The following is a 22,548-nucleotide window of genomic DNA, read 5'->3' as shown; positions in this document are numbered from 1 at the left end:
AAAAAAAAAAAACAAAAAAAAAACTTAGTTATCCGGTATCTAATAACATTATCTGCTCACACAATCTGTGATGTTTCATAAGCTCTCCCCCACTCTTGTATTATCTTCCATTTACCAAAGAACTGATGTTGATTTCAGGCTATTTTATATCCCATCTTTTGGTGTGTGTGTGCGTATGTGTGTTGGGGTGGGGGGGTATGTGTGCACTGAGATGTAAACGAGATTCAAATATTGCCCAGGGAAGCGATGAATCTAATAAAGCAGAGAGAAACTGTGAAACAACATGGCTTACATATTATAATTTCTACTCGTGTTGAAATTTCACACACCTAGACAACTCTGATACCCATAACACGATTATCTATGGCCTGCTAGGAAAAGTAAATAAACTGCTGCATTGTGGGTAAAGATACACATCATGAGTTGTAATGAAGAATTCACCAAGGACTAATGTGTGAAATGTGCAAAAGTTTAATAACCGACAGAGACCAAAACAACCTTGAGGGTGTTTTTTACATCCTCGATCTTGTCTTTAATAATTAAGTAACATCTACTCTTCAAATCATAAGAGGCTCAAGTGTATTTATCAGATTATACAATTTACGGAGAAAGCTGCTGCCGGCAGTGTGATGTGCCTAAAGCGGCTTAAACTACACACTTTGAAAAATGGTTATGAATTTTGTTATACTTCTTTTCTTCACATTTACTGTACAACAATATTTATCAAACTGATCAACGCCAAATGTTAAATGTTAAGGAGGCTCCAAAATTGTGAAAAATCAATCCCTATTGTTTCATCTTTCATTTGTGAAACCATGTCCTGCTGAAAAATTTATGCTTCTTTCTTCGGTGTTATTCACTGAATCAGAATTCCCCCCAATAGCACAATGCGCAACATTAAATTTAAATATTTTATGTTTTTTGAGGTCATTAATATTTCCATTCTTGCTTTATTTTTATAGTTGAATGATATTTTTCCACTTGTGAAACTATTCAGTTTACATTCACCCAGGTGTACGTATGTGTGAGTGCCTTACTTATGTTATTAATGCATTCACACATGTAAAAGCTAAACGCATGCACCTGCTGTGCATATATATTGAAGTTTGATCTCAAACACGCTATACTCTTTTTCTTCAGTTTTTTTGCTTCCCAAGAACTCGCACCATCTACTCTCTCAAGAAGTACAACATTTGCTCAGGTCGTCCTCTGATAAGGCACTTGAAATGCTCCTCTTGCCATGATAGGATGAGATGTTGAAGCCTTAAAATGAGTGTGGAGAAGAAGTGGGGAAGTCTGCGTTTCTCACAAAAAGACTTCAGATGAACTCTGGAGACCGAGCAGACGCGCACACAACTCTTCAGGGAGTTTATTCGAGTTCACAGACACGATGTCATTGAGTCACAGTAATAGATATGCAGTTCTCTAACCATTGTATAATTTTAATTGAAAGTGCATTTCACAATGGTTTAACTCATACCGGAACAGCATACAGTACAAACAAACGACTATGTCAAATCTTAAATTTAAACGCATTGACTTGAATGCAAACAAGTACAGTGGTACCTCGACATACAATCCTTTTGACAGCCGACGTAAAATTTGTCTCGTCATTTGTCTCGACATATGACGACATGCTCGAAATACGATTTATGACAGTGTCACAATTTCGTTGTTTTCCCGCAAGACGGACGCAGATTTTCTTGTTAGAGAAATCAACATGGGGCCCAAGAAGGTTAGTGCAGGTGGTGAGAAAAGGAAAAAAGCTTTCCTCTGAAATTAAGATGGAAATGATATGAGCATGGTGTGCACATCAGTGAACTTGGTTGGCAATACGGCTGGAATATGTCTACGATCTTGACGGTCCTCCTCTGACCTCCGTTCGCCAGTCCTTAGAAGTTAAGGTGACAATTATTATTATTGTAACTAGTCGCCAGCTTCGTTAGGTTTTTGATCATTTATTTTAGAACTTGTTCAACATAATACTGCTACTGTCCACTGTCGCCAGCAACAACATGAAAACAGAAAATAAAAACTTCCGCTGCTCTCTCACTCTGTCATCCTGCAATCACTGACTTTTAAGTTCTTAGTAATCTATTGTACTGTACCGTTTTATTGTAATCTTTTGTCCTTTGTCTTTTTGTCTTTGTGTTACCTGCCTAGGGACTACAGATGTAAATTTAAAAAATTTTGCTACAATCTGGTATATTTACATTTTTAGATGTTCATCACTGAGCACTGTCCCTATTAAATAAATAAATACATAATAAATAAATAAATCTAACACAATGCGTTCAGGAACAGCGTGCAAAACACAACCGCCACATTATAACCCGATTCGTTACATAATCGTTATTATTGTTATCTTATTATTCTGATTTGTATTTATAATTTATTTGTTCTGCTGTGTGTAGTTATTATTTGGAATTGTACTAGTATTTACATTAAGGATTTAGCGTAGGCTTTTGAGCTGTGGAACAAATTAATCGAATTAAAATGTATTCTTATGGGAAAATCTCAATCGACATGTGACCATTTCGAATTAAAAAAACAGGTCCTGGAACGAATTAAATCCGTATGTGGAAGTACCACAGTACATATGTACATCACCATGATTTGATGAGATCCCGGACAATCAAATGCTTTCCACGTCATTTCTTGTAAATAATAATAATACATTTTATTTACATTTGAAAAACAAATCTCAAAGTGCACTGTAGTGAAAATCTTTCATAATAAGTATGGATCAATAATGAATTGGATGGTTCAAAGATAAAACCCTGTGGGTCTTCTCTCTAAAAACTACTATATGTACATTTCCAACTCTGCTTATCAGATATACACAATTAACCTTTTACTACTTCAACTGCAGCATAAGATTCCTTTTGTTGTATTTACTGTAAGCCAATATATTCTTCACTTCATCGTATTCTCTGTGCTTTCATGATATATGCAACTGATTAGGCGCAAGCATAAATGATACCTAATGACGAAAGTTCAACGCACGTACCCATCCTTCACCACTCTCACTTTAATTCATATTCAAGAGTAATAAAACAGAAATGGGGATGTGTCAAATTTGAAAATTGCTTAGGTGAATTTTGTTGATTTAGGAAAAGGTAGCATAACAGTGATCACTGAGATTGCAAATTTGACTTTAATACAACAACAGCAAGTACAGCAAGTATACAACAGAGTGAATCAGCAAAAGCAAAAAAAAAAAAAAAAAAAAACAGACCTTGAAAAAAGTACCTCAAAAAACAGCACTAAAAAATGAAATTGTAATTTATTTATACACATTCAGTTTACAATTGAAACACTACTACATTTGAGAGAACTGGAGGGACACTACCCCTAATGAAACATTTCCAAAACACCTTCTGTTTTCTGGCACGCTGCCCTATGTTAAAAGTGTTTTCTCCTCATGGTGCTTGGTTTTCTCCCAGCCTCGTCGAATTTGGGTGACTCTCCGGTCCAAGCAAGGCAGGAGGAGCAGCATCTTTAATACCAGTACCACGCAGGGCACCACCAGACTCAGCATGAAGCCAGGTGGTGTGTACCACTTGTACACGGAGGGCCGCAGAAACTTGTTCCACCCGTACAGCACAGTGTGAATCGTACAGAGGAACAAAGTCAAGTAGCCCAGCTTGGACTGGAAAACAGGAAAGTCAGTCATCAAAAACAGAAACACATTCATGGGCTCAGATGGCTACAGTGTAAAGCATTGGCCTTTTAACCTTTGATTTTTTGTTGGCACATGCACTCACATACCAAAATACACACAAAAATGTGCTTGTCTATTCATGCCAGTGACCAAGGATAAGGTATTGCTTTTAAATTTCATTTGAGGAATAACATTAACATTTAAAATACGTCTCTAATTCGTACTGGAGTAAAGAGAAGGGGTGTGGAATGTGAAGATGAGCTTCACATGACCCAGTTACATTATGAATGACTTAGTTAGGGAGGCGGATTATATTTTGCATTGATCAAAGTAGGAAAAGGCCAAACAACCCACAATAAATGCAGAAGAAATGCACAAAAAAACAAGAAATAACTTGTTTTGGAATGCTAATAAAATCTGGACATTTATACAAATATTTTTCCATCTTAGTTTCTGAGACTTTGGGAGTTTTATTGCCATTCCCAGAGGTAGTGTATAAAGCAGTCCAGTTGCATTGGAATGTTTATGTAAAGTACCCCCCGATTCCCTTTAAACATCAAGTTATGTAGGAAAAAAAGATTAACTCTCACACTTCACGTGGTCTGTACATCGCAGACGTTTCAAAAATATTAATTAAAAAAAAAAAAAGAATCGTAAAAAATTAAAACAAAGCGCGCGAGGCTGAAGTGAAACACATCACATCAAGAACGAGTCTCAGGAAGCAACAAGAGCCTACACGGGATGCCCCATGAATGAAATCGAGGCCTGTGATTGGCTGCTATGACATCAGTGGCCTGTACGCTTATTGGCTGAAACGCTTCTCTGCATCACCCATTTCTAGCACTTGTGTGAAAAAGTTGCTTATTTCAGAGATTTAGTGATGTTTTAAAGTTTAAATTGGTCCCAAACAATGCCAGCCATCGCCAAGTGACTCTGGAGAATCGAAACGTTATCGCAAAATGATGACAATTACCAAAAACGTGAAGCTTCTCGATACGTTGAAATAGGGGCAATTCTACGGCGCAGTCACACGCCAATATAGCATCCATCAATCTAATGTTCGCTACATGAAGAAGGAAGAAGCAAACATTCGTGGAATACGTGACGTGTGCGTCAATAGAACGTCAGCCACACACAGAGGAGCAAACGACAAAATGAGGGTACATTCCGTTGAGTTTGTGTACGTACATGCGTGCATGTATATGAGGGGCCGTACAAGACATTTTTCATTCTGGCCCTCTCACACATATACATTCTCCTTTCACATACAGTACATAGTTTTCACTCTCACACGCATATATTCTCCTCTCACGATCATATATATTCTCCTCTCACGTTCGTATATATTCTCCTCTCACATTTATATATTTTCACTCTCACATTCATACATTTTTACTCTCACTTTCATACATTTTTACTCTCACTTTCATACATTTTTACTTTCACATTCATTCATTTTCACTCTCATATTCATATATTTTCACTCTCACATTCGTATATTTTCACTTTCATATTCATACATTTTTATTCTCACATTCATACATTTTCACTCTGTGTGTGTGTGTGTATTAGGCCTGAACGATATATCGTTTAAACATCGCCATCGCGATGTGCGCATGCGCAATAGTCCCATCGCAAGGACGTGCGATAGTTTTTTCATTTCTTTTTTTTTTAAATCCACAAACGTTTGTTTTGAGGAAGGAGAGGGAAGGAGAGCGCACAGCCTCTCTGTCCCTCCAGCTCCGCAGTCATCGGCTCCTCCCCCTCCCCCTGCTACAGCGGAGTGGAGGGAGGAGGGGCCGAACAGCAGAGCAGAGGGAGGAGGGGCCATTCTCAAACTGAAAACAAGCAAGCAACATGTTGAAGGAAGCGAGGGAAGACTGTCTCAAAAAGTAGTTTTGGAAGTATTTTGGCTATCGACAAGATGATAAGGAACAAAAAACAGCCCTGTCGACAGTGCCTCGCTGTGGTTGCCTCGACAAGAAGTAATCCGTCGAACATGTGGGACCATTTAAAATGCAAGTATCTATGCATTCCTGCTACCAGCTTCCCATCAGAGGCTTTTTAGTACAAGTGGGATCATTGTTACGTGCTAACGTTCTTGTCTCAAGCCTGCAATGGTGGATAAACTATTAGTCTTGGCCAAAAACCTATGAGACCCAGTTGAGAATTGCTGAGCAAGGAAGGTGGACGGTATGCAGTCCAAGCGGGAGCTAACGTGACACGTGCCCAAACTGCGAGGATCGTCACGGCAGTAATTGTGATATCAGACGCACCAACATTTTGGAAACTGGAAATCCCGGCAAGGGAAACACTGCCGGGTGAACTGAGCCGCGTTTTCTGATTTCATGGTCAGGCCAGCCACACTTTATTTTCAATCAGATAATAAAAAATCAAAAAAAATCACAGACCTGACATCATGCTGGAGAATGGCGCATTGGAAAAATCGCTAGGCTGTCGCTTGGACTATACGAGTTCGAACCCTGCTAAAGACTTACATTTATTTACTTGTATTTTTCCAAATAAAAAAATTAATGATGGCTGCCTGACTAATTAAGACACTATTGTAAAATCAAGCACTCACTTTCTATAATTGTGTCAATTATTTTGACAGATCATATTTTATTTGTGCTATGATTTACAGCAACAAATGGAAAATGTCCAGCTGTTTTAATGATAAAAAAACATATGTTCCACAAACAGCAAGGAGAGTTCTATGAATGCGCACTGATAATGATTGAAAAGGTCACAAGAACAATTAGCTATTCAAGTGAATAAAAATAAAATTAAATGAATGAATAGAGCTAAATTGGAAAACTAAGCGGTGTGGTCCAACCTAAAAGAGAGTATTTCTACCCTGCAACTTTTTTGATCAAAAAGTCAAATGGTCTAGGAGATATTGAAGTTTGAAGTTACTAAATAAATTTTAAAAACCATAAAAACATTATGAATAGATAAATTGGACAACTAAGAGGTGTGCCTTGATCTCCAAGTAAAGTACTTCAACCCTGCACTGGTTTGGGGTCATACGGTCAAAAGACCTCACAGCTATTAAAGTTTGAAGCTAGTCAATTTGTCATATGTGTGTGTGAGAATGAAAATATATTTTGTGAGAGGAGAATGTATGTATGTGTATGAGTAAAATTTATATGTATATGAGAGGAGAATGTATGGATGTGAGAGGAGAATATATGTGCGTGTGTGTCTGTGTAAGAGAGTGAATGTATATTTCTATATGTAAGTGAGAATAGAATGTATGGATGTGAGAGGAGAATATATGTGTGTGTGAGAGAGTGAATATATATATATATATATATATATATTTTTTTTAAATTTATTTATTTATTTATTTATATACACACACACATATGTGAGAGGAAAATGTATGGATGTGAGAGGAGAATACATGTATGTGTAAGAGAGTGAATATTTGTATGTGAGAGGAGAATATATGAATGTGAGAGGAGAATATATGTGACGTGAGAGGAGAATGTATGTATGCGAGAGGAGAATGTATGAATGTGACAGTGAAAATGTATGAGCGTGAGCATGAAAATGTATGAGTGTGAGAGTGAATATATATGTATGTGAGAGGAGAATATATGTGTGTAAGAGTGAATATATACAGTATGTATGTGAGAGGAGTATGTATGTGTGTGAGAGGGCCAGAATGAAAAATGTCTTGTACAGCCCTTCATACATGTACTCATACACACACATATATATATACATTTGAGGGGTACTACACATCGTGGGTTTCACTATTTGTGGGGTGGTCACAAAGTCAAACAATATGAAAGCAATAATAAATGTGCACCAAAGATTGTGCTAAATGAAACTATACTATATAGTTTATATACATAACGTATGTAATGATAATCCTAATCAAAAAAAGCTTGACATGATAAGAAATGTTACGTAATTATATTAAAAGTATGTCTTACAAGCACCAGCAGTTTCTGTAATTTTCCACATCATGAGAATCTCAGTGCAGTGTCAGTAATTTGTCAGCATAGATTTTTTTAATTTATTCTTTTTTAAACCACACTTTAAAATATTACCAGCAGGCAGATTGAAAGTGTACACCAACTGTGCCTTTTTCTAATTATTTTCAGCACAGAGAGAGGAGTTTCATAAATCATCAGGCAAGTTGTGGCTTACAGTCTTTCACGGTGCAAGCCTAGATCCAAGATGGCTCATGTAGCATCATAGTAAATTGTCTGAAAGGTCCAACAATGTATTAGTATCCTCTAGTTCATACTCAGCGACTGCCAAATCTCTTGGCTACAGAAAGGTGTGAAACATTTAGTCTAGTTTACTTTTAGTTTAATAAGTGAGTGCAAATTTAAATGGAGCACAGCCGCAGGGGCACTTTATCATTTGATGAGCGGTTGCCTGAAATTACTGATTGTCCATTAAGCGATCAAAATGTACCACAGAAAAGGCTTTACAAGCCAAAATTGTGGCACAAAGTAATTACACAATAATAAAATAAACAGAGATGAATATAAATATTAGAAATGGCATCATGCTGTAGGAAAATAAAACTATAGGTCGTTCCCGGGTTAGGAACGAATTCCTTTCCTACATCCTATTCTGGCGACGTAACACAAATTTCTGCGTAAATCGGAATTAACCCTTTAAGTACCCCAAAATACAACCTAAATCTCAAAATAACTATACAAAAACATGTATTGTATGTCATATTAACAAAATTCAGTAAAAAATAAATAAATAAAAAGATACTGTATTTACCATGCTGAGAGGTGGCTGGAGAAGATGTTGAAAGTCCTTTCTCCGTGTACCTTTTTAACCATCGATGCGAAAAGCGATGATGAAAAAGCTACACTCAGAAAATTACACTTTTACGGATCAGTCCTCTTCACCTGCACAACTGCCTCCCCCTCCTCAATGCTCTACACACCTGTCACAATCTACAAACCTGCCTCCACTCTGCAATCAACTGCCTGCCACTATAAGAGACTGCTCTACACTTCTTTCAACCCCTGGGCTTAACCACGTATGGGCCTATAGGCCACTCTACAAACTAACTTTGCTTTTTTTTTTTCTACCGTAATTTCCGGACTATATGCTGCATCTGAGTATAAGCCACTACCCACCAAATTTGACACAAAAACAGCATTTGTTCATAGATAATCTGCACTGGACTATTAGCCGCAGCTGTCCTCACTGTATTATGGGGTATTTACACCAAAAGATATTAACCGGTAACACTATTTGACAGCGACATCATAAGACCAAATGAACCACCACGGAGCTCTGAACCAATTGGCTGAAAAGCTTCATTGCTTCAAGAAGCTACATTTGGCCATCACTATTCCCTTGAGGGATACAGTCAACCTCTGCTTCCACTTGCTGTCAACACTGTTGTCGTAAAACATGCCTCCTAGCATGCATTGCTGTGTTAAAAATGTAAATGACAATCAAAATTCATGTTCTGTGCTAATTATTTCTTCAGTTACTGGTCCAGTTGTATCATTAGTTGCCAGTTATGGTACTATTTGGTGACACTTGGTTTGACAAGACTGTCATAACACTACTATGAGCATTAATCAATGCTTATGACAGATATTTATTTTGTGTCATCCGGCAAATGATCTCACTTTTGAATGGATGTAAAAGATCTGAGCTGGATATAAAGTTAGTGACATAATTTGCGAGATGACACTTAATGACATCTGTCATATGCATACATTAATGCCCATGATAGTGTCATGTCATAATTATGACAGTCTTACGGCAGAAATAAAATAAAATTTTACCTTTTAACCCAATAAATCAACAAATAAACCCCACTGGACTATAAGCCGCAGGATTCAAAATGAGGGGAAAAAGTACCGTCTTATAGTCCGAAAATTAGGGTACTTTCTCCACAGCATCACCAAACCAACTTGGCCTTCCAGCAGAGTCAGGAAATCTACAGAGCCACCACTTCTCACCGGTTTTCCCTTTCTTTGTTCAATAAACATGCCTTCGGCCTGCATCTGATTACAGACTTCTTATTGCTGAGCTTTTGGGTCATATCTTCCAGCCCCCTTTACATACACACACACACAAAAAAAAATCAACAAGACAAAATGTCGAACAAGACTCCAGCGTCGTAAAGTCGAAATCACTTAAGTCGGGTACGTCATAACCCGGGGACTACCAGTATATGCTAAAATATGATTAAACTGAAGCAAGTTAAAATACAAAGAGATTAAAATTACAATGATTATTGAAGTTACAATAATTTCATTATTTGGAAAAATGTAAAAATGTTAATGGGACAAATCAAAAATTAGAACACGACTGAAAAGAAATAAAATAAATAACTAGGAAGAACAGAATAAAGTTTAACCCCTTCAGACCTGAGCATGCTGCTGAAGAACATGATGCATTCGCGTCTTTAAATCAATAAACTTCTAAAGGCCGATTGGACGGAACTTTACCCATCGCAATCAAATCATGAGGTTTAGCATGCCCTCTTTGCTATTTTTGGCGCTTTGAAAATGGCTGAGACAAAACACAACTTCAAAATGGCAAACGTAAGTGCTCATTTCTCATTAAAAACAATGTAATATTGTTTTTTTGCCCAGCAGAAAAAATGCAGGTCTGAAGGGGTTAAAACAAAGTCTCATAATAATAATAATAAATGAAAATGTCCAAAAAAAGTGCCATATGATTAAGATCTCAGATCATGAATACGGGGCATTTAAAAATCCCAGCCAATTTATAAACACATAATTACGAGCAATATGAACTCATAGAAAAAGGTGACAAATTTCTCCTCCCTAAGTTTGAATTTGAATGATGCAGCATTGTTGTTGGTGCCCTTTAAAGGGTTCATTTGTGAGTCAATGTTTGTCTAATGAAGTGACACAAGCTCGCCTTTGGGACGTGTTTGCTTCATGGGAGAAGCTTCCAACTGAACTAACGTCGTGCTCGCAGACACATAATATTCTATTATGTTGTTACACACAAATGCAAACCCACACATGCAGGCACAGACAGTTGCATAATGAGAAGTCTGTTAGGAGAAGTAACAGCTTCTGGAAAAAAACCCACTGACATATTCCTGCAGTTATAACTGCCAGTGTTGAAAGTAAACAGAGCACATGGATTTTGCTCAACGATTGCACAGCATCAGGACACATTGGACCTTTGTATTTAAGGTCAGCTCACATTCAAATGTAGTGTACACAAACATTAAGTGACTACCTGTACGTAGCTGAATTCTCTCCAGCTGAGAGCGTTGCTCACTGAAGGCAAAGAAGTTATTCCCAGCAAAACGTACAGGCCAAATCCCAGAATGCCGAAAGAGAGGTAAGCGTCCGATCCCCAGGCCAAAGTTGTATCGAACTTTGCAGTTTGGTTCTCCTTGACCTGAACACAAGAAAAGGGTTTGTGTACTGAAAAATATCAGCATATGCTTCTTACAAGACACAACAAGGCTTTAAAAACATGTCTTACCTGTGTGATGGTGTATTGCGAAATCCTGAATCTCACATAATATCTGTAAGATTTGAAAAAAATAAATTCATTGATATTCTCACCTATTTATTAAGTTATTTTTGATTTCACTCATTTCCTTTCTGATACAATACTGAGTATAAGTCAGACATCACAGTCGTGAAGGAAATTTTTTAGTTTAGCTTGAACACCGAAGTATATATTGAAGTAGTATTTAGTAGAAAATAAATTGAAAATTGTACTACCAGTCAATGTTTAATTTTATAAACATTTTTCTTTTATATTGTAATTTATTTGTATAATTAACTGTCAAGTATTTTATCATTAATTGACGTTTCACTGAGGGTCAGTGACTGAATGAGCAGCGTGGCGTGTTGCAGCGTTTACACATTGCACACTTAACCAAGCAAGCAAAAGAAACAGTACTTCCCGCTGACCACATTTAGACAAGATTTCAATATTTTTTTGTTTGTTTGTCTGTGTTTATGTACAGTATATAACACTGGTCTGCTTAGGAGATAGAAATGTCTAAAGTCATACTCTACTTGCTATGGTGACATGGATTAAAAAATCAAATATTTTAGTGCTGGTTGGCAAGATACAGTGGTACCTCTACATACAAAGTTAATTTGTTCCAGGACCTTGTTTGTGAGTCGAAATGGTTGTACTGGAATACATTATAATTCCATTAATTTGTTCCACAGCCCAAAAACCTACAATAAATCCTTAATCAATACTGCTGCTACTACTACAAATGGCAATTATACATAACAAAACAAATATATTGTAAATAAAAAACGGAATAATATTATAATATTATAATAATAATAATAATTCCTGTAATAATGTAACGAATCGGGTTCTAATGTGGCGGGCGTTTTTTGTGTGCTGTACCTGAACGCACTGCGTGGCTGACGTGACAGTGAGATAGAGAGTGTGGTAGAGATTTTACTTTTTCTTTTGATGTTTTGTGGCAGGCGTCAACTGCAGCGGACAGTAGTTGTAATGTGTTGCAGAAGTTAATGGAATAAATGGTTAGAAACCTGACAAAGCTGGCTATTTATTTGGTGATGTTACCATAATAATAATTGTCGAACGGAAGTCGGAGGAGGACCGTCGAGATCGTAGACATTCTACGGCCATATTGTCGAGTCAGTCCACGGATGTGCACACCACACTCATATTTTTCTATCATTTCCATCTTCATTTCAATGGTAAGCGTCACCTTTTTTCTTTTTCACCACCTGCACTAACCTTGGAACCGGTGTTTTCTCTCACAAGAAAATCCGCCTTTTGTCCGTCTTCTGGTAAAACAAAGAAATCTTCGTATTTCGAGCATTTCATCGGATGTAGAAACAAATAATGAGTCAAATTTTACGTCGAATGTTGAAACGATCGTGTGTCAAAGCGATCGTATGTCGAGGTACCACTGTCTTTACTGCTAAAGCTTGATAACAAAGGTGCATTGGTGTAATTAAATCATAACAGTTTTACAAATAGCTCAATTTGGATATACTGTTTCATTGTGTGCCACTGCTTATGAAATGTGTCAACATTAATGTATTGCGTCCACTTCCAAAACACCAGGATCTATGCAATACATTGAAACGAGCATATTATGTCAAAGCTCTTGCCTACAGTTATATTCTGAAATGGTAGACATTTAGGTAGATATATTTACCCAGAAATAACCAATAAATACCGATTTTCATTGAAATTGCTTGAATTTTAACTAGGGCTGTCAAAATTATCGCGTTAACGGCCGGTAATTAATTTTTATAATTAATCACGTTAAAATATTTGACGCAATTAACGCACATGCCCCGCTCAAACATTAAAATGACAGCACAGTGAAATGTGTACTTGTTGTGTTTTTTGGAGTTTTGTCACCCTCTGCTGGCACTTGGGTGCGACTGATTTTATGGGCTTCAGCACCCATGAGCATTGTTTAAGTAATTATTGGCATCAACAATGGCGGGCTACTACTTTATTTTTTGATTGAAAATTTTACAAATTTTATTAAAACGAAAACATTAAGAAGGGTTTTGATATAAAATTTCTATAACTTGTACTAACATTTATCTTTTAAGAACTACAAGTCTTTCTCTCCATGGATCGCTTTAACAGAATGTTAATAATGGTAATGCCATTTTGTTGATTTATTGTTATAATAAACAAATACAGTACTTACTGTATGTACTGTATGTTGAATGTATATATCCATTTTGTGTCTCCTCTTTCCATTCCAACAATAATTTACAGAAAAATATGGCATATTTTATAGATGGTTTGAATTGCGATTAATTGCGATTAATTACGATTAATTAATTTTTAAGCTGTAATTAACTCCGATTAAAAATTTTAATCGTGTGACACCCCAAATTTTAACATTTCCAGCCAGATGCTGTATCTCAAAAACTATAGCCAATTGACATTTTTTACCTCTGATTTAATTTTTAATGACCGAAATTTTAATTAAGTCTTACTACTTTTATCCAGGAAGCATTTTGTTTGTAAACAATGGTAATCTGCAGTATATCATACATTACCACTCCAATGACTAAAGAATTCTTTCAAAAGTACCAATATTCTAAATTGAGAATGTTATCTAGAGAAAAAAGACCTGATATGGAAGGTTTCATTGTTTTAGTAGTCATTGTCTGCACGTCACTATTTTGCACAAAATGTTGTACAAATTACACAGTGGCACATATACTTTTGTGTTTATATTTTTGCAAAACAATACACAAATGAGATGATAAAATCTGAAGTTTATAGTGAAATATAAAAATGAGACTTGGCATAACGCACCTAATTGGGATGATGAGCGTGTAGAGTACATGTAGAAAAGCAAAGGCGAGAGCTAGCAGTCCCAGCTGCTTCCTGCACAGCATCCAGCGGTCCAGCCAATCAGGAAAGCGACTGAAAGAGCCATATGTTGTACTGTAGATTACATTCATCAGGATGGAGTATGCTATAGTCCATAACTAAAAATGTATTCCATGACTAGAAACTGCAATTTCTGGATACATTACGATGGGGCTTTGCTGTGTTAGATACAGATCTATCAGGTCGCTTCCTATTGATTTGAGGACATTTCAGGGACACTTCCTGTTGATATCACGTCACTTCCTGTTTATTTGGGGACATTTCGAGGACACGTCCTGTTGATATCCATTCACTTCCTGTTGACATGGGGACATTTTGGGGACACGGCCAGTTAATATAAGGTAATTTCCTGTTAATTTAGGGACATTTCAGGGACACGTCCTGTTGCATGGCTTTCAATGGCATCAACTTACATGGGCACCAGTTGAATGTCAATGGGCAGTAACGGTAAGTTTTCGATCAAAAATCATCAACTATGTTTTCCTGCCATTGAAAATGAAGGGGAAATGTTTGCCATTAGAAATTAATGGAATCTTAAATGTAAATTATGCGATTTGGTCAAAAATTTTAGGACAGGTAGCGTTTTGATTTTTTTTTTCTTTAAAAAAAAAAAAAAAAACTGCCTTTACAGGCGAATTGAAAATTTTAGCGGGTCATTTGAAAAATTCCCTGCGGCGCTCAAAATTTCCAATTATTTGGATATTCAAACGGTGACAGTCGGTCAAACAGTTTGGGCTGTGCAGCGCGCTGAAGAAACGCCATTCAAAAGAAAAGGGGAAAAAAAGGAATTTTATATTGTGATGTCTTACCTGTACTTGGTCCCTCTGTATAGCTGAAGGAAGGCAGCAATAACACCAGGCAGGTAACACAAGGCCAACATGATGAGCGACACAATAGGAAACACCTGTACACAACCACACGTCATTTACTTTGTTTTACACATGACGTTTACTTCGATATGTTATCTAAATTAAAAACAAAACAAAGAAATTGACCTTGTTGGCCAAGGACACCATAATTCTGAAGGAGATGTCTTTCCCCTCATCCACATAAGCGTAGATGACGTCTCTGATGAGCAGGTAGAAAAAGAAAAAGGCTGTCAGGCCGAAGGCTATTTGGAGAGGGAGCCTCCACTCGGGGAACAGCTGCAGAGGGAAGTCCTCCAACTCTTGGGCAGCTGATAGGGACCCCCTGTCCAAAACCGTTAGGCCCATCTTGGTGGCCACCTCTGCTAGAGCCTGTTTCGCCTCTGCACTCTTGCCACAAATATATACCTGTAAGATTAAGGGCATAGATAGGTAGATAGATACTCTATGTCAGGGTGGGAATTGCAGAATCAAAATATGATTCATGTAGTCTGGTTATAATTTTAACTTTATTTCAGGAAAGTCTAGCTCTCTTAATCAGACATCTGACAATCTAGGAAATTTCTTATGGTGTTAAATGGTGTTATACTTGTATATGCATTTAAAGCACAAGAAGCATTAGCCCTTGACACGCTGCCGAATGTTTGGCTAATTCTTTGTGTGAAATAAAGAGTCAGTAGAATGACCAGAGTTCTCATCAACACCTTTACTTACTTCATATTGATTGGTTAAGTAAATATTGTGCGACGGGGAGAAGAATGACAAAGACTGAGTTTTGTTTTAAACACTTGCTGTTCTTATGCCCCATTCACCACAAGACCCCAAGAACAGCGCACTTTAATGAACAGAACACACATGACATAACAACTGCAACCACTACTCTCAGTCGCGGTTGCCACAACTACCCGTCATCTAGTGCGGCGGAACAGACAAATAACAGTCGCTAGAATATTTTACTCTTTTATAAAATGTCACGTTGCCATATACAACAGGGCAACATGACAGTTTATAAAAGAGTAAAATATTAAATTACCAAATCGATGTGAAGTAAGTAAAGTGAAAGTGTTGAGGAGAGCTCTGACTGACGGCGTAGTTCACCGTGGACTTGTGTGGGAATGTTTTGGTATCAGAAAAGCACAAAATAAATGACGCAGATCTGTGTATGTCTGAAACAACCCCCAAAGAACATTAGGTACAAAAAATGTATTTTTTTCTCATTTTAATTTAACTGAGATACATCAAGTTAGGCATGTTGTCCAGACCCAAATTACTACTTACTTATAAAAATTAGTGTTCACACCATTCGATAAAAATTGAGTTTGGTTCCCTTATCATATTTAATTAAGTTGTATATAATCTACATTGCATTTACAGTGTAGCTCAAGCAGGTTGAATTAAAAATGTATTGAAATATTTTTGCCTATAATGTATACTTATGGTTATATATAAAATAGTAATACCACCCCAATAAAAAAAATAAAAGCATAAAAAATAATGTAATATATAGAATAATACACTATAAAGAAAAACATTTAAAAGAAAGAAAAAACAACAATAGCATGTACTAGAGGCATAAATATATTTTTAAACAGGCATCACTAAATAATGTATGTTCAAGATTAAATATTATTTTTTTAAATTGATTGGATTTTGATAATCAATAGCAAAGTACTTATAATAATATGATATATTTATAATCTCATGATCTCATTGGGGGGTATGTTCAAACCAGCATAATTCTTAATTAGATGATTTAACCACCTTATCATAATTACATCATCAAGATGGAGCTGACAATGCAACATGAGATTAAGCCTTGACCAATATTATGGCAAAACTGTTAACTGTTATTTGTAGCTCACGGCCACGCAAGTCCACAATTACTAGGGCTACATTCAGACCGCAGGTCTTGATGTACAAATCTTGTATTTGGGGTGGGGGGGCGGGGGGGTGATCTGATCTTTTTGTGTGGTCGTCCAGACTACCATTTTCCATTGAGGCCATAAAGTGTCATGCATGCATTGAAGCCCACTGTCCACAACGCACTGAGCAAAAGTGACACGTGTGCGGAGAAGTATAATAATATAAGATGTCACAAACAGCCGAAATATTCTGGGTTTATTGCCAGTGACATTATTCAGCTCATTGTAAAACGAATGTGTTTTCCGTCCATGACCACTTTGCATATTGGACCTTTTTGCCTTCTTAAATCTGACTTTCCGACTCCTTTTTTGCTTTTACGACTGAGGTCAAGCCAGCTTCCATTTGAAAATACGAAATGAAGCCAGTCGCTACGGTTGATCCCTTAAAGTTGCCTATGAATTGTTTCGTCTCCAAAAATACCTACATTACAGTAGTTGTAACACTTTGCTGTCCATCGACTCCATCTACGCCTTACTCCTACTATTTCATGCTATTGCTGAGCAATACAAAATAACTTACTTGACAAATGAGTTCGATTTTGGGTAACTGGACTGAAAAATCTAACCCATCTCAGATTTAAAGACACATAGCTCAAAACAAAACAAAAAAATAAAATCCAATTTCAGTCACTTTAAGCTTCGGTCTGAGTTTAGGCATTGAAAATTTTGGGAGAATGCTCTCAGTAGATATATATATATATATATTCCAAGTGCATAGGTTTGGTCTCAACATTGGTAGGAACAATATAACAGCATAACTCGCATGTACACTTTTTGCTGGGGACGTGACATTAATAAGACCAAAAAGATTGGGTGAACGGGGGTCAGGGCTAAATTTCTCACGAATATGAACCTAATTTATTGATAAGCTAAATGATCAATGCAAAATAAATCTGTATTGCCGTATCTAACTTTCCTGTGTATTGGTTCAAGTGATACACCGTTTGATTCAAACTCTGTTTTCAAAAACTACTAAAGAAACATTTAGAAAATTTACAAAATAAATGTCTTGATTTTATCAGCAAATTTAAAATGCAATATTTGCACATAACCTACATGTTATGAGCGTACACAATAAATGCAAACTTGTTAATAACCTCTTAACTATCCAGGAATGCAAATAAATAAATAAATAAACATTTGTCTTAAGACCAGTCAACATTGTCTGTCTAAATGAAGAAATTAAATATAACTGAAAAAACGTCTTAGCGAATAACAAAAATAAATGAAAATGGAGCCTTCCTTCAGGTAAAACACTACTGCTTTTGTGCACAAGTACAACCAAACTAAAAAATAATGAAAGCTCCTCTGGGTTGCTTAAGACCACATAAATAAAATAAAAAATGATAATTGGGAACTACAGTTCACTAGTTCAATTAGTTCACTACATTTCTCACAGTTTAATTAATGTTAAAAGTAGAAAAACACATACAGAAGAACACTTGTCTCCAAGCAGCTTCCTACTCGGGTTTTGCAGGTTAGAAAGTTAGAGGTTTACTATTAAACTAACTCTGATGCAGGTTGGATTTTAAGTAGCAAAATTTGTGGTATGTTCCCCACCTCCACAACATTGACGTCTTTTTATATTACTTGCTGGCTGGGGGAAAGAAAAAAAAAAAGGCCAATATTCCTCCTATTCGAACGGGGCTTAGGAGGCGGCATATTGTCGACATGTTGTATAACTGATCAGCCAATCAAATGTGTTTGAGGGGGGGAAATGGACTGGCACATACAGCAAGTCAAAAGAGGTAAATGTAAGTCTGAACATAATGAAAATAATTTACTTAATAATGGTAGAGTCAATTCTATCCTTTTAATATATGGGAAGACAATGTAATTGACCTATATAACTGAAGTCATTATAAAATGCAAATAAGGTTGCTTAAAAGTTGGTGGGGACAATTTGAGCATCCTAAAAAGTTGGTTGTGTTATGTCCCTACCATCCTTATACAAACCTACACCCTTGATATATTCTGTATTTAACAAATAGATAAATAAAAAAGTGTAATGGTAAATGAATCCCTTTCTCAAAATGTTACTGAAAACTTGTAGGTAAGATTTGTAAAGGCACATTAATTGTGCGATAAAACCCTTTGAATTTGAGACTGGTCTTACAGTGTAAAAAATGTTGTAGTAGGCCATTTATATTTTTTAAATTATATTAATGGATTATTGCCCCTTGGGTGCAAAGAATAAAATAATTGGTTCATACTTAAGAAAAAAGTTGAAGAAGGCTCATAATGTACAACAATGGCCCAATGATGCTCCGAAAAGACCAACAAACACTCACACACATGCACATATGTGCTTTGCGGTCCTTTGGGACTGTTCAAATGGATGAATATGAAACAAAAAATACCCACATATGCCACGGTTTTGGAGTACTGAGCGGAAAAGCAAAACGTGTGATGGGCCACTTAGATCCAAGAGTGACTTTGAGTTAATTGATTCAAGGGTACATCAGACGTGGCTCTTGCAGCAAAGACACAAGGCCGACTCGTCAAATTTGGCTGCTGTCGCTTGGAATTGGTTTGATCCGAACTTCAAAATGAGTTAATAATATAATTTGGACTGAGATTCTTTCCATTATTTTTAACTTGTTGGTCAGCACCCTACTGTGGGAACACATAAGACACATGCCAAAGGCTTGGAGCGCTGCTATGCCAGTGGAATTGCTGAACAAATCATACCGAAATCAATACTCTTAACATTTTAAAGTAACACATCTTGAAGTAGAAATTTTATTTGTACCAGAATGTGTTATCTTGAGAAAAAAATGACAACTATTGTGTTACTGTTTTCGTAGCTTCAATCACACCAAAGTCTGTACCTGTCTGCATGCGTCGGCAGGTCCATTCTGAAGAGCCCAGGCGGACAAGGTGTTAAAGGCTTTAACCACATGAGAATCAGGAAGTAGTCTGGACAGCAAATGTGGTTTCTGATTCAAACTTGGCTTTATTAAAGATGCATGCTTGAGTTACTCCTACCTCTGCAAATATGCAGCATTGGCCTCCGGGTACATATTCTTCTCAGGGTTGTTGCTGACATCCACCAGCACCTCAGGACCAAAAAGTGGGGTGAATGATAATCAAATAGAAGTCAGACTGAGCGCAAGAATGAGTAAGATGATGTAACCCCTAGCAGGAAATAGCACTCGTAGGAAAAGATGTTTAGAGGTTTATCGGTACAATTCATGATGACCTGCTACTACCAAAGCACCGACTAAATATTTCTATTCTTACCTTGTAAACACACACAACATGGCCAGTTTATCATCTTTATAAATCCTAACTCTAAAACCTATACATCTTTTTTGGTATATTTCTATGTAGGCTTACTTGAATACATAAAGCACCTGATAAAACAAACCAACTAATGAAAATCCGGTTAATGGTAAATGGATATGTTTTCCCAAAAAAATGTAATTTTTAAGAGAAATGCAACAGATGGAAATCCTATAAGATGTACTATTCAACCTCATGATCAAATGTTGAATGTGAAATTGGATACGCAACAAATCCTCCCATTCATTCTTTTCTTTGAATGCATTAATTAACTCTCCACACTAAAAGGTTTTGAGGAAACTACGGTAATAAACAATATTTTCTGGAATGCAACAGATTTTTCCTTTTACAGTATTATGATGTTGGTGTGGATCAATACCTTTCCCTTCAGTTGTGTCATGAGTGTCTCTATGAGGTCATAATGTTCTCTGTGTAAGCACACAAAGACCACAGTGGCTAACTGCGCTGCATCTGCATAGCTCATCACCTACATTACACACACAAAACAGAACACATTGGTGTATATTACATTGATTTATTTTCTTTAGTTTTTTCACTGGAATATTCCACAAGTCACATGGTCCACCGGAAGTTGCATTATTCCGCTTTTTGACAGCCAAAAAGTAGACTCATTCATTTTTCAAAATTATTTTTGTATACGTTAACAAATACTTTCTCATACATATATTTCATTATGCAGTATTTCAATTACGACGACGGTTATTTTTCTAATTGTTTTTTTTTTTTTTTTTTTTCCCGGAGTGACCCAGAAAAAAAAGAGAGACCACAGGTTTGGATAGGTGTCATTTCTTGTTTGATTTTTTATTTTATTTTTTCCAAACTAGAAGGCGACTGTAGCTATTACAATTTTATTTTTCTTTTCAGAACAATGTACATCATGTTACAAACGAACCAAAAACAAAAACGAACCAAAAATTAAAAAAAAAAAAAAAAAAAGAAATGACGCCTATTCAATTTGCAGCATTTTTTGGAGAGAGGGGTGACCTTGTGTTTTTCAGTACTGTCATTCAAATGAGTGTCTTTTTTAATTAGTATCATAAGTGTAATACAATATTAAGAGTTGTATTTAGAGTTTATTTTGAAAGTAAATACAATGATTTGGTGTGAAACTAATGCTGCTATGAAAAAAAAAATACTCTTGAAGCAGCAGACAGAAAAACATTTTCATTATCAGTGACCTTTAACTCAGCTGATAAATTTTTGTGTTTTTTAAACCGAGGTAGACAGAACATATTTCGAACCCGCTTGCTGCTCACTGCTTAAGGCAGCCTGGCAGCCACACGTGTTACCTGAGCTCCATGAGGCACAGGGCCGCAGCCGAGAGGTCTGCGGCTGCCGTATATGACCTTGTAGCCGGTCTGCAGCAGACGCTGGCCCAATGAGCGTCCCATGTCTCCTGTCCCAAAAATGCACAAGGGTTCCTGCTCCGAGGTGACCTCTGGTCCTCCTCCCAGAGGATGCAGAGTCACATTCACTGAATTCACTTCTTTTGACATTGGCCTGAGCTTCAACTCTGATTCAAAGCAGATAAAACAAAATTATCCTGAAAAAGTAGCTTCTTTTCTCTTTGGAAAAAGTCAAATCCTGTCTATTAGTGGTGTCTTTTGTATGTTGTCTACTACCACGTTGGTCTGTTGACTCACAGATTTTGGCGGCGGTTTTGTATTTGCCTTTTCCCTCCTCCCATTGCAGGTTGGGCTAAGGGTGAAGTCTTTCCCAACCGGGATATTCAGGGGCAAAAGGTGGGAGGTGCATTTGTGCCCTCAACCCAAACAACTATGTAAGTAAGTCCTCTTTGTGTGTGTCCGTCTGGTTTCATTTCTTTTCTGGGAAACCCAACACATCACATGTGAAAAAACATTTTCACTTCTCCACACTTGCTTTTTCCAGTTTTGCGTAATACAATTGTATAACGTGAACTGTTTTTATAACACTGTGTTCTTTATAATTGCCTCATATCTGGAACTCCTAGAGAGATTAACCGTGAACATTAGAAAACAAACACAATATGGACACAATGTTTTCCTCTTTTCCACTTAGCATGCTCCCCAAACAGCATGACTACTTGAACACATGTAGGCAAAGGCAATAACATTTACTGTACATTGTAGAAGAGGGCAAGCAAATCCTTACAATTGGTCACTGATGACAAATTAACACTTTGCAGGGAAGCCCACTAATTAGTAGGTTAATCTGTACTTTTATGTTTGCCCGCTGATAAATTCTGCTCTTAGTCTCGAAGCGGAAGATGGCCTTTTATTTCCCAAATGGTCCAAAATGATCCAGTGTTCTCCAGTTGAGGTGAAATGCTGACCTCATGACCTGTCCTACACTGTAATTACTCCCTCCGCTCTGCTGCTTTACCAAGGTCCACATTAGTGTGTATGTGACTCAAATACGGCGGTTGGGTGGAGGGGATTAAATTTAT

General features: G+C 36.8%; 1 protein-coding gene across 1 annotated transcript; it reads right to left on the bottom strand.

Moving 5' to 3' along the window:
- Positions 1–3,138: 3,138 nt before the first annotated feature.
- LOC130915000 (metalloreductase STEAP4-like) lies at positions 3,139–21,781 on the bottom strand. Its single transcript, XM_057834630.1, has 10 exons — positions 21,410–21,781; positions 20,479–20,586; positions 19,803–19,873; positions 19,646–19,733; positions 15,022–15,300; positions 14,836–14,930; positions 13,949–14,059; positions 11,138–11,180; positions 10,886–11,050; positions 3,139–3,652 (listed from the first exon to the last, which is right to left on the bottom strand). Exons 1-10 carry the CDS (start codon positions 21,614–21,616, stop codon positions 3,401–3,403), a joined length of 1,419 nt encoding a protein of 472 aa, XP_057690613.1. The 5' UTR covers positions 21,617–21,781; the 3' UTR covers positions 3,139–3,400.
- Positions 21,782–22,548: the final 767 nt, after the last annotated feature.

This window comes from Corythoichthys intestinalis, chromosome 4, assembly GCF_030265065.1.
Source record: "Corythoichthys intestinalis isolate RoL2023-P3 chromosome 4, ASM3026506v1, whole genome shotgun sequence".
NCBI classification, from domain to species: Eukaryota; Metazoa; Chordata; class Actinopteri; order Syngnathiformes; family Syngnathidae; genus Corythoichthys; species Corythoichthys intestinalis.
This window is presented reverse-complemented; position numbering and strand designations above follow the sequence as displayed.

What these genes read in the sequence shown, in the direction of transcription:
- LOC130915000 (XM_057834630.1), bottom strand. Translation starts at nt 21,616, where the DNA reads ATGTCAAAAGAAGTGAATTCAGTGAATGTGACTCTGCATCCTCTGGGA. An exon ending in CTGCCGACGCATGCAGACAG is followed by an intron (nt 15,301 to 19,645) that starts GTACAGACTTTG and finishes TTAATCTTACAG; the next exon opens with GTATATATTTGTGGCAAGAG. An exon ending in TGGTGTCCTTGGCCAACAAG is followed by an intron (nt 14,931 to 15,021) that starts GTCAATTTCTTT and finishes GGTTGTGTACAG; the next exon opens with GTGTTTCCTATTGTGTCGCT.